Genomic DNA, 12,238 nt, shown 5'->3' on the forward strand with positions numbered 1-12,238 from the left:
GTGGACAAATGTACAAAATCAGCAGGGAATCAAATACTTTTTGTCCTCTCACTGTATACACAAATGTATTGCCTTTCATTACAAGGTGATCGTTTATAATTACTTTAAAGTCTGGAGCCAAAAAACGCACTGTGCTGGGTGAAAAAAAGTCCTTGCATCTTTCTTAAAAATAAATAACATAGTAGTGGAAACTGTACAGATGTAACCGTGACCCATAGGAATGAATGTTAAAGTGGTTGTATAGTCTATTTTTTAACTTTGACCTACAGACCTATAATAAGGCTTACCTGTAGGTTTAAAAAAAAAAAAAAAAAAAAAAAGAAGAAGAAGGAGGAGGAGCTCTCGAGATATTCCCCATGCATGCGCACAGGGGACTCTGGGCTGAAAGCCCGGGAAAATGCCGGAAAGAAGTCTCCTGCACGCATGCGCGGGAGTGATGACATCACAGCTCTGGCCACTCACAGCGCCGGAGCCACGATGCCCGGAAGACACGCCAAGGCAACAGGTCATCTCCCTCGGCGTGGACCAGGTGAGTCACCGACGCCTCGTTGTAAGGTAAGCATTTCATAATGAGTTAGTATGCGGTGCATACTAGCTCATTATGCCTTTTGCCTTACAGGGGGTATTAAAAAAAAAAAAAAAAAAAAAGTCCGCCGGTATACAACCACTTTAAATGGACTGTAGTGCGTTTCTGCAGATCGAAAAATGCATAGGCTGGATTCACACCTATGCATTTTTAGTGCATTTTGCAGATTTACCCTACAGAACGTGTTCCATAGGAAACCATGTTAAATGAACTGTAATGCTAATCTGCAAAATGCACTAAAAACGCACATAGGTGTGAATCCAGCCTAAAAGCAAAAAAAAAAAAAAAAAACAAGGAAGCAGTAAAAGGACAAGCTGGTAAAAGTTCTGAATTGCACCCAACTTACTTTAGCAAAACAACAGCTTTGTGCCATAAACACGCTCATGCCCATGTACTAACCTGCCAGCGGTCCAGTCCTCTGCGGAGAGGTGATGGTATCCGAAAAGTTGACCCCTCCGAACAGTGTGTGATCGCAGTTGCCCCCAAACGGCTGATTGGCGGGTCGATGGGATTCCAGGCTCTTGCTGGGGGTCTGAGAAGCAGACAGCGAAGGGAAAGGTGTGTGGGACCCCTCAGCGATATCCAGACTGCGGCTCCGCTGGCCGGCTTCCCTCGGCTTGCTCTTCGTACCGCCCATCTGTGCGTAGGACAAAAAAAGAAGGTGTGCGTCAGTATCAGACAGGTCGGCACAACATTATAGGTGCAGGAATGTGTTAATAGACCCGACAAGCCTGGAGTTCTGCAGGTTAATTCACTTAATAGAACTTATGAAGGGAGGTTGGGGGGGGGGGGGTGCAGGGGTCTTGCGGACCCCCAAATGAGGTCACGACCTGCCAGCTGAATGAAGCGAAATGTAAGAAATTCCCTCCCAGCTCTCAAAAGGAGAAATGTGGAGGTGGGGGGAGACTTAATTGGATGTCTTGGAATGTGCTGTGACGGCAAAACATGGGAGGGGAGAGGAATAAAAAAAGCGGGGGGGGGGGTTGGCATGGGAAGGAGAAGAGCCAGAGGAGGAATGAAGGAACAACAGGTGGTAAAACAGACGTGATCGGGGAGCAGAATGGAAAGGAACAGAGACGTATTCAGTGTCCGGGAGCAGCAATAAAACGCTGGACACCATGTCTGCAAGAGGAGGTCAATGCTAATAGAGCTGGGGGGATGAGAAACTGAGATGGCATGCATGCCCGGCCAACTCCAACTACCGCTAACTTGCTGCGATTACCCAGCATGCACCAGTGTCAACAATAGAAACAAAAGGCATCGATTTCTTAACACTTAAAGACCCCGTCACCAGAACATCTTCCCATAAGATGATACACTATATTACCAAAAGTATTGGGACACCTTCCTTTACATGAACTTTAACGGCATCCCAGTCTAAAGCCCCATACACACACATCAGATTTTCTGCAAATTTTTGTCTTCAGATTTACCAAAAACCACGTAGTGCAAGGGCCTGCCTGATTGCATCCAAATCAAAACTAATGCCCCGTACACGCGATCGGATTCTCCGACAACAAAAATGTTCGATGTGAGCTTGTTGATGGAAAGTCTGACCGTATGTATGCTTCATAGAACATTTGTTGTTGGAATTTCCGCCAACAAATGTTTGAGAGCAGGTTCTCAAATTTTCCCAACAACAAAACCTGTCGTGGGAAATTCCGATCGTGTGTACACAAGCCCGATGCACAAAAGTTCCACGCATCGCTCGGAATCAGGCAGAAGAGCTGCACTGGCTACTGAACTTCATTTTTCTCAGCTCATCGTACATCACCGCGTTCTTGACGTTCGGAATTTCCGACATTTGTGTGAGCGTGTGTATGCAAGACAAGCTTGAGCCGGCATCCTACGAAAAAAATAAAAATAAAATGGATCTTGTTGTCGGAAAATTCTATCGTGTGTACGGAGCATTAAGGTTTGACCTCATTATATGGTTTTGGCAACTCTGAAGCCAAAAATCTGCAGAAAATCTAATAGTGTGTATGGGGTCTTAGTCCATAGGGTTCAATATTGAGTTGGCTGACCCTTTGCAGCTATAACAGCTTCAACTCTTCTCGGAAGGCCGTCCACAATGTTTAGTAGTGTGTCTATGGGAATGTTTAACCATTCTTCCAGAAGTGCATTTGGGAGGTCAGGCACTGATGTGGATGAAAAAGCCTGGCTTGTGGTCTCCACTCCAATTCATCCCAAAGGTCTTCTATTGGGTTGGGTCAGGACTCTGTGCAGGCCAGTCAAGTTGCTCCAAACTCGCTCATCCACGTCTTTATGGACCTTGCTTGGTGCACTGGTGCGCAGTCATGTTGGAACAGGAAGGGGCCATCCCCAAACTGTTCCCACAAAGTTGGGAGTATGAAATTGTCCAGAATGTCTTGGTATGCTGACACCTTAAGAGTTCCCTTCACTGGAACTAAGAGGCCAAACCCAACCCCTGAAAAAACAACCCCACTTATACCCCCTCCACCAAATGATTTGGACCAGTGCACAAAGCAAGGTCCATAAAGACATGGATGAGCGAGTTTAGGGTGGAGGAACTGGACTGTCCCGTCCTCAACCTGATAGAACACCTCTGGGATGATGAATTAGAGCGGAGGGTCCTGCACTTTTTTTGTGCGGATGCAGGGAAATTTGAGCCATACAAATGAATGACACAAAGCACACTGCACAGACATTGCATGTGATTGGAATATGAATGCAGTGCGATTCCAACCCAAATCACGTGTGGTGTCCCGCACCGCATATACTGTATGTGAACCCAGCCTTAAAGTATAACTGAATGCATCATTTTGTTTTCCTTTTGCACAGAGTGGAGATGGAGTACAACACCTGTCAGGTTTTTATTTGCTGTATGTGCCCCCCCATTTGGCTTGATCATCATTGAAAGTAAAAAAAAAAAAAAAAAAAAAAATCACAAATTCTGGGTTGTCACCAGAAAAGTAACAGAGGAGAAATCTTCCAATGGGGGCACTATTTCAGGTGGCCGGGGGGGGGTCCTCAAGGGATTCCCATAATTTGCAGGGCTTTTCTCTCACTTCCTGTTTTCACTATGGAACAGGAAGTGAAGGCAAATCTCCCCAATGAGACACAGATGGCAAAAATAAACCTAACAGGGGTTATAACCCCTCCTTTACACTATTCAAAAATGGAGAAAAAAAATAAATAAAAATTAAAATCTGCCTATAGTACTATTTGAAATCAATTTTCATAAACAATGGCCATAGCTGGATCAAAACGTAGCCGGTCCTTGCTGACCCAGCCAAATGATGATCCATCTATGGCCATATAAAGCATTTAAAATACTTTTTTTTGTGCTTTTACCTGCAAGGTTTTATATCGTCACATGATCAGAAACCGGTCCTACCAGCTACACCATGAGAGGTCGGTGACCTTTCGATTTTTGTGCCGCCCAGCGATATACACGTATATGTCGAGTGGCTGTAAAAGGGTTAAAGCCGATCTGTATTGATTGCACAGCCAACACAGCGATTGGCCCAGCATGGAGTGAGTCACATATAGGGACTATTTATATCCCTAAGAACCAGGAATTTCCTTCAGCTTCCAGTCTCAGTCATGTTAAATCTGAACTCCGTGCAAAGGGCTAAATACACAGATGAAATGCACACACGGGAGCAAAAGGATTTGTATTTCTGTCCATCCAGTCCTGAGATTTATACCAATCTGTCATATAGCACAGCTCAGGTCTAGCAAGTGGAGAGGTACCTGATTATTTCTGTGCTGCAGTTTCACTTTCACTTGCGACTGGACAGTATGGCCCCTCTCACACCGAGGCGTTTTTCAGGCGCTACAGCGCTAAAAATAGCGCCTGTAAAAAACTAGGCCCTTTCACTCCAGTGTGAAAGCCGGGGGGGGGGGCGCTTTCACACTGGAGCGGTGCGCTGGCAGGACGGTGAAAAAAGTCCTGCTAGCCGCATCTCTGGAGCAGTGAAGGAGCGGTGTATTCACCGCTCATACCCATTGAAATAAATGGGGCAGCACGGCTATACCGCCGGCAAAGCGCCACTGCAGCGGCGCTTTTAAACCTTTTTTGGCCGCTAGCGGGGGTTCAAACTGCTGCTGAAACCACGGTAAAGTGGCGCTTCACCACCGACGCCCGCACCGCTCCAGTGTGAAAGGGGCCTAAGTAGCAGACCAATGGAGCTTCCTCCGTCACTCCCCTTATCAGTATGGATCCCTGCACTGCAGGACACCTGTGGTGCTTCTCCACCCGAGCTCTGCTGTATGGAGCTGCGAGATGCTGGTATCAACTCAAAAGTCAGGTACTTAAAAAGTGGTGGTAAACCCCCTACATATACCCAGTGAAGCGCCTGGCCTCAGGTAATACACAGATGAAGCAAATCCTACTACAAAAAAAATAAAAAAATAAAAATAAAATTAAATTATACTGCGCCAGTGTCACGTCACATTCGGCTACCTATCACATTTTGCTACCCGCTGGAGTGCGCCGCCATATGCGTTCCAACACAGGGCCGCTCGCCACCCTTTAGGCACGGCCTTGCTTTGCATTCTTATAATCGAACGCTATGTCCACTTGGATGGTGGGGCTTGAACCTGGACTCAGGGGTGGAACGCATATGGCGGCGTCGCAAATGCGCAGTCCAGCGGGTAGCCAAATGTGATGGGTCGCCATATGTGACGAAACACCGGCACTCAAAATATTAAGCTGCTGACACTACAATAGAACCGGTTGCATAACTAAATGTGATATAAAGTGCAACAATAAGATCTGTGCACAAATGAAAGCGTAAAAATATAAAAATAAAATAACTGACACCAATTCTAAAAGTGTAAATCATACAAACATGATACTGATAAAAAAAAAAAAAGTGATCATCAATAAATGAGAACATCCATAACATGATGAATCAGAAAAATTCCAACAAAAGGGAAAAAAAAAAAAATAATAAAAAAAAAAAAATAAAATAAAAAAAAAAAAAAAAAAACAGTTCACTTTGGATTCAAACTTCTACTAGAAATTCGATGTGCTTGTGAAGAGTGGAAATTGACACTGAATGTGGAGCCACCAAACACAATGAGTGGGTACTCTTCCCAGATCCAATGGGCAGAGAACCAAAGAAGATAGGGCACGGGGGGCTGGGCAGGCACGGCGGGGACCGGCATAGATGGAATGCAGCCACTCCAACTCAGAGTCCAAAAAAAAAAAAAAACCAAGGTTCAACCAGACACATATGACTTGGAGGGAAAAATGCCAACATGGCACAAAATCCATAACAAAATGATTTTATTGAATAAGTAACGCACTTATATTGATATGAATGGATGGATACAGACACTGTATATATGTGATCACAAAAGGAAGATCATGAGGAGCGCGTACCCCGGATGATGTCTTTTCCGAAAATCGTACGGGAAATACCGCTTTCGAAGCGATCGTACGATAATCGGATCGTTAGTACAGAGCTTTCGAGAGCCGATTCGAACAGTTCATCCGATAGTATTCTATCGGACGTGCACGGAAAAATGTTTTCGTACGATGCCAGATCGTACGATTTTCGTGTAATCAGTACAGCCATCGTTCGAAAATGCAATACAAATGCATTACAACACATGACATCACTTCCGAATTTTTTTTTTGTCGTGCGGGAATTTTCGTGACTTTAGTAAACTCATCAGATTCGATCTGAGATTAGCATGCAATAAAAAAACCGGACGATCATTCGTCCGATAATCTCATCGTGTGTATGGGGCATTAGAGGACGAAACGTTCGGACGTATTGTGCTGGCTCCATGTTATCGCGCTACAGTGCCTGTATCCATCCATACTGATGTAAGTGCATTACTTTGTGCTCATAACTAAGACAAGTACACACTATAGATGGGTATTCTTTGTTCATATTTCATGTCTGAAGTTTACAATCACTTTAAACTTCCTGCATTAAAAAATAAAATAAAAATATGATGTTCCAACATGACTGCACACCAGTGCACAAAAAGGTCCATAAAGACATGGATGAGGGAGTTTGGGGTGGAGGAACTTGACTGGCCTGCACAGAGTCCTGACCTCAAGCCAGTGCCCACAAATGAGCACCGACTGGCACCATTATATAACATGCGACATCAGTGATGCCCAGCAATGCCACCCATTCGTGACCATCCATGCCCATCAGTGCCACCTCATTGGTGCCAATCAGTGCAGCCATATCAGTGTCTGTCATTGAAGAAGAAAAACGCCCTTATTTACAAAAAATTTTAACAGAAACAAAGAAATATCCTCAAATATTTCGGTCTTTTTTTTATTTGTTGCGCAAAAAAATAAAAACCGGCAGAGGTTATCAAATCCCACCAAAAGAAAGTTCTATTTGAAGGAACAAAATAATAAAAAAATAGTTTGGGTACAGTGTTGTATGACCGTGCAATTTTCATTCAAATTGAAACAGCTCTGAAAGCTGAAAATTGGCCTGGGCAGGAAGGTGTCTAAGTGCCTGGCATTGAAGTGGTTAAAGTGTTACTAAACCCCAAACAGTAAAATCAGTGTGTATATGTAGTAAAGCATGCTCGTTATACTCACTGTGGAACCAAAGGGGTTAAACCTCTGCATTGTGTAAAAAGCCTGTTTGATCATGTCTTCTCTGATCCTCCCCTTCTTTTACTGTCCCCAATTCCTCTACTGATAAAACAGAGCCTTGGGGGCACTCTACACATGCTCATTTTGGTGTGTATTGCTAAAGAGTTTGGGTTTTCTTAGGAGGGTGCATGTGATCAGAACAGGGCCAATCAGCACTGTCCAGACAGAAAGCCAAGGGTCATGCAGCCTCATAACAGGAGAGCAGAAACCCCTCTTACAAGCTTTAGCCAGACACTGATAGAAGTCACAAGACTGCTATATACTGCTGATGAGAAAAGGTATTTAGCAGTTTATTTTTACTAAAATAATTGCATTTCCATGTGCTGTGTACTGTGGGAGACCAGATATAGGGAATGCAGGGTCCTGGGTTTAGTAACACCAAGTCCCGACCTCTACATGATTTCACCTGTCTGTTTTTTCCCTCTATTCCCCTCCCCCCGACACAGACAAGTCACGGATCACCACAAAAGCCACAAGAATGAGGAAGCAGACCATGTAACTGCTGATTACAGGCTGGTGATGGGAGGGCAGACAGCGGGGCAGTCAGAGTCCGGGCACAAAAACATGACGTCATCATAAACATCAGGAAGAATTCTAAAGTAGGTAAAGAGTATGAAGAAGATCTCGGTGTTGCGAGAATTCAGGAAGTTTACTCAGAACGACATTCCACAGACAGGTAGAGTCCTGCAACTCCAATCAGTACTTATCTATAAAATGTTTATATGAAAAAAAAAAAAAAAAAAATTATATAAAGATCCACCAAAAAGCAACAACAGCAGTTACAGTGTAAAGTAAACCTGTCAAACCAAGGCAATTATATGATGGAAAAATGCAAAAGCAAAAAAATAAAAAAATAAAGTTACAGAAAGTGAAAACAGCACACCAAAACAATGACTGGATTCAGAAAAATAAGGCTCAATTTACTAACACACAATGCTTATAAGACCAGGACCGATTCCCAACCGCCCACCACAAATATACCGTAGCAGAGCATACCAAGTACTTCATCTGACACTTCCGAGAAGCACAAAACGGGAGCCCAACGGCAGGTACTGGAGGATCCAATGCTCGCCGGCACCTGCCGATTGTACAGTAGAGACCCTCAGAATGGCGATCTGCCTATGTAAACAAGGCAGATTGCTGTTCTGTCAGTAGGGAAGGCAAAGCAGGAAGACAGATCTTTGCCTTTCTCATAGTAAAAGCACCTCCCACACAGCGTAAAAGCACAGGCTAGGCACGCAGTTAACCCTTTGATTACCGCCAATGTTAAGACCTTCCCAGCCAGTGCCCTTAGTACAGTGACCCTGCAACTTTTTCCATCATTGATCTCTGCTACAAGTCGCTGATCACTAACATTACTAGTAAACAAAAAAAAATAAAAAATTATATAATAATAATAAATATATATATATATATATATATATATATATATATATATATATATATATATATATATATATATATCCATCCCATAGTTTTTAGATGCTATAACTTTTGTGCAAACCAATCAATATATACTCTTGTTGGGATTTTTTATTTTTAATCAAAAATATAACACACACATATATATATATATATATATATATATATATATTACACACATACATATACACACACACACTTTATGAATTTATGGGTACAGGAAAAAAAAAACCCAGATATGAGCATGCTGGTACTCAAGTGGTTAATATATATTGTAGGGCGAGACAGTGGCATTTCCCTTTATTATGTAATATGCCCATCAGATGATGGCTAGCTCTGACTGTTCTAATGACAAGTCCTGGAGCCACCCTGCTATAATTGGGAGCGGGAGGAAGGCTGGCATGTAAGATAACTACAGTAAGGAAACCAGCACCATGGCTCCACAGTTAGCACATTAGTGGACAAACAAGTTGAGAATGGAAACCCTGCAGTACACTACCACCAAGTCCTGGATGGCCACGCCAACCCTTTACTTCCCAACTATACCCCAAATAAAAGGACTCCATGAATAATAATGTTTCTCCCCCATGTAGTGGGGGGCTGTGCCTGCACTGCATGGGTTAACTGCTAGTCTTATCTAGGGGCACACCAAAAGGGCTATACTTACCCAATCCTTCGATCGCTTGAAAAACCGCCCTCCCCCATTGTCCAGCAGTGGACTGTCCCTGCCGTCCTCATGTCCAAAGCTGGTCTATGGGCGTGAGGACATCAGGAAAAGTCCATTCACCCAACAGCTAGTAGCAGTTACATCATCGCTGGCATGGCAATAATGGTGCATTACACCTTTGGCAAAGAACAGAGTCATCCAAAGAGGTAAAAACCACTATGGGGATCACCATGCACCAGGAATCTCCCTCATCAGGCTAGGGCCACACCGGTCAGAAAAGAGACGTCCTGGAAATGAGGACATATTGATAATATTGAGACAACTGTCCTGCTACCTAGTCTGGCCTGACCATCATTCACATTCCAAACATGAAAATAACGCAATGGCACCACTGGAATAAAGGGCTCACACCAGCATGGCAGGTCTACGTTGGGCACCGTTTTGTATTCTGTAAAACTATCCATGGACATAACATGGGGGGGGGGTCTGAGTACAAGTTTAAGTGAAGGGAGTTTAACAAGACACATGGCCACTCATTAAAATGAGAAGAAAAGAGGTTTAACCTTAAACTACGTAGAGGGTTCTTTCCTGTAAGAGCAGCAAGGGTGTGGAATTCCCTTCCACAGGTGGTGGTCTCAGTGAGGAGCATCGATAGTTTCAAGAAACTATTAGATAAGCACCTGAATGACCGCAACATACAGGGATATACAATGTAATACTGACATATAATCACACACATAGGTTGGACTTGATGGACTTGTGTCTTTTCAACCTCACCTACTATGTAACTATGGGTTTTTTGCTAAACAATTAGTTAGACACAAATATATATTTTAAGCAGAGACCTTAGAGAATAAAATTTAAATTTTTTTATGTCACACGCTTTTTGCACAGCGTTTTTTTCAAGCGCAATTTTTTTGGGGAAAAAAAAAAACATTTTAATGAATTAAAAAAAAATAAAAAATAAACAACCCACAAACATTCTAGCTCAATTTTTTTGAAAAAATATGAAAAGATGTTACCCCAAGCAGACAGATAGCAAACATTGTGCATGCTCATGGAATGGCACTTCTGGTTTACTGGCTGGTCGCTCGGGTCTCCCGGTGGGACAGAAGAGCCTGAGAGAGAGCTGTGGAAAGTGGCGGGAGGGCATTCCCTTCCCGCTGCTTGTAATAGCAAATCGAACAGCTAGTAAGTCGCTTTGATTGCTATAACAAGAGAGCCGACCGCTGGCTCTAAAAAATTATACCAGGGCGATGCCCGGTACAACCATCAAAAGCAGACAGTGGGCGGTAAATACATTCCTGCATGTCTGCAATTCCATTTGTTGCTAATGACACCCCAAATGCAGGAAGCAATACTTGAGCTTCCTTGCTACATTTGTCACATGTAGGGCAGCCTGTTGGAATGAATGGGCTGCTCCATGCAACCTACATACAGTGCCTTGAAAAAGTATTCATACCCCTTGAAATTTTCCACATTTTGTTATGTTTCAACCAAAATCGTAAATGTATTTAATCGGGATTTTATGTGATAGACCAACACAGAGTGGCACATAATTGTGAAATGGAAGAAAAAATGATAAATGGTTTTCAATTTTTTTTTTTTTACAAATAAAAATTGTGAAAAGTGTGGGGTGCATTTGTATTCAGCCCTCTTTAATCTGATACCCCTAAGAGCCGGTCCACACAGGGGCAGCACGACTTGCAGCGCGACTCAGAGGCGACCTGCACACGACTTCAGCGGCAGCTTGAAAAATGACTTCTGTATAGAAGTCAATGCAAGTCGCCTGAAGTCGCCCCAAAAGTAGTACAGGAACCTTTTTCTAAGTTGGAGCGACTTGAGTTGCTCCTATTAGAATGGTTCTATTGTACAGAATGGAGCATGCCCCTGTGTGACTCGGGTCCAACTAAAATCTAGTGGAACCAATTGCCTTCAGAAGTCATCTAATTAGTAAATAGATTCCACCTGTGTATAATTTAATCTCAGTATACATATAGCTGTTCTGTGAAGTCCTCTGAGGTTTCTTAGAGAACCTTAGTGAACAATCATCATAAAAAGGCCAAAGAACACTCCAGACAGGTGAAGAATAAAAGTTGGAGCATTTTAAAGCAAAGTTAGGCTATAAAAAAAAAAAAAGAACATCTCACAGAGCACTGTGCAATCCATCATCTGATAAGAGTATGGCATAACTGCAAACCTACCAAGGAATTTTGTGTGTCAGAATTGCTACAGACAATTGAAACTTCTTCCGTCTGAAAAATTGAGAACATGCCCTCAAACTTTTGCTGGCGGAAATTCAGCAAGTAAAATGCCGATGGAGCATACACACGGTCTGGTTTCCGACATAAAGCTCTCATCAGTCTTTTGCTGGCCGAATTTTCAATCGAGTGTACACGACATTAGAGTCTGCAAAAGACTTGAGATTGGGGCGGAGATTCATCTTCCAGCAGGACAAGGACCCAAAACATACAGCCAGAGAATGGTTTAGATCAAAGCATATTCATGTGTTAGAATGGCCCAGTCAAAGTCCAGACCTAAATCCAATTGAGAATCTGTGGCAAGACTTGAAAAATTGCTATTCACAGACGCTATCCATCCAATCTGACAGAGCTTGAGCTATATTGCAAAGAAGAATGGGCAGAAATGTCACTCTCTAGATGTGCAAAGCTGGTAGAGATATCCCCAAAAAGACTTACAGCTGTAATTGCAGAGAAAATGAGGTTCTACAAAGTATTGACTCTGGGGGGCGCTATACAAAATGCACGCCACACTTTTCACATGTTTGTAAAAAGTTGTGAAAACCCATTTATCATTTTCCTTCCACTTCACAATTATGTGCCACCTTGTGTTGATCTATCACATAAAATCCCAATAAAAATACATTTACGTATTTGGTTGTAACATGACAAAATGTGGAAATTTTCAAGGGGTGTGAATACTTTTTCAAGGCACTGTATGT

General features: G+C 42.9%; 1 protein-coding gene across 2 annotated transcripts in view; it reads right to left on the minus strand.

Annotated features, from left to right (window-relative positions):
* The window catches only part of SRC (SRC proto-oncogene, non-receptor tyrosine kinase), a 90,765-nt gene that overhangs the window by 46,119 nt on the left and 32,408 nt on the right, over positions 1-12,238 (minus strand). For both annotated transcript variants that reach the window (XM_077459056.1, XM_077459055.1), the window contains exon 2: positions 986-1,223. In XM_077459056.1, the coding sequence (XP_077315182.1) occupies positions 986-1,223 (238 nt within the window). The remainder of the gene's footprint in view (positions 1-985; positions 1,224-12,238) is intronic.

The sequence above is a fragment of the Lithobates pipiens genome, unplaced genomic scaffold, assembly GCF_037356315.1.
Source record: "Lithobates pipiens isolate NorthernLeopardFrog02 unplaced genomic scaffold, aLitPip1_a1.2 Scaffold_28, whole genome shotgun sequence".
In the NCBI taxonomy this organism is placed as follows: domain Eukaryota; kingdom Metazoa; phylum Chordata; class Amphibia; order Anura; family Ranidae; genus Lithobates; species Lithobates pipiens.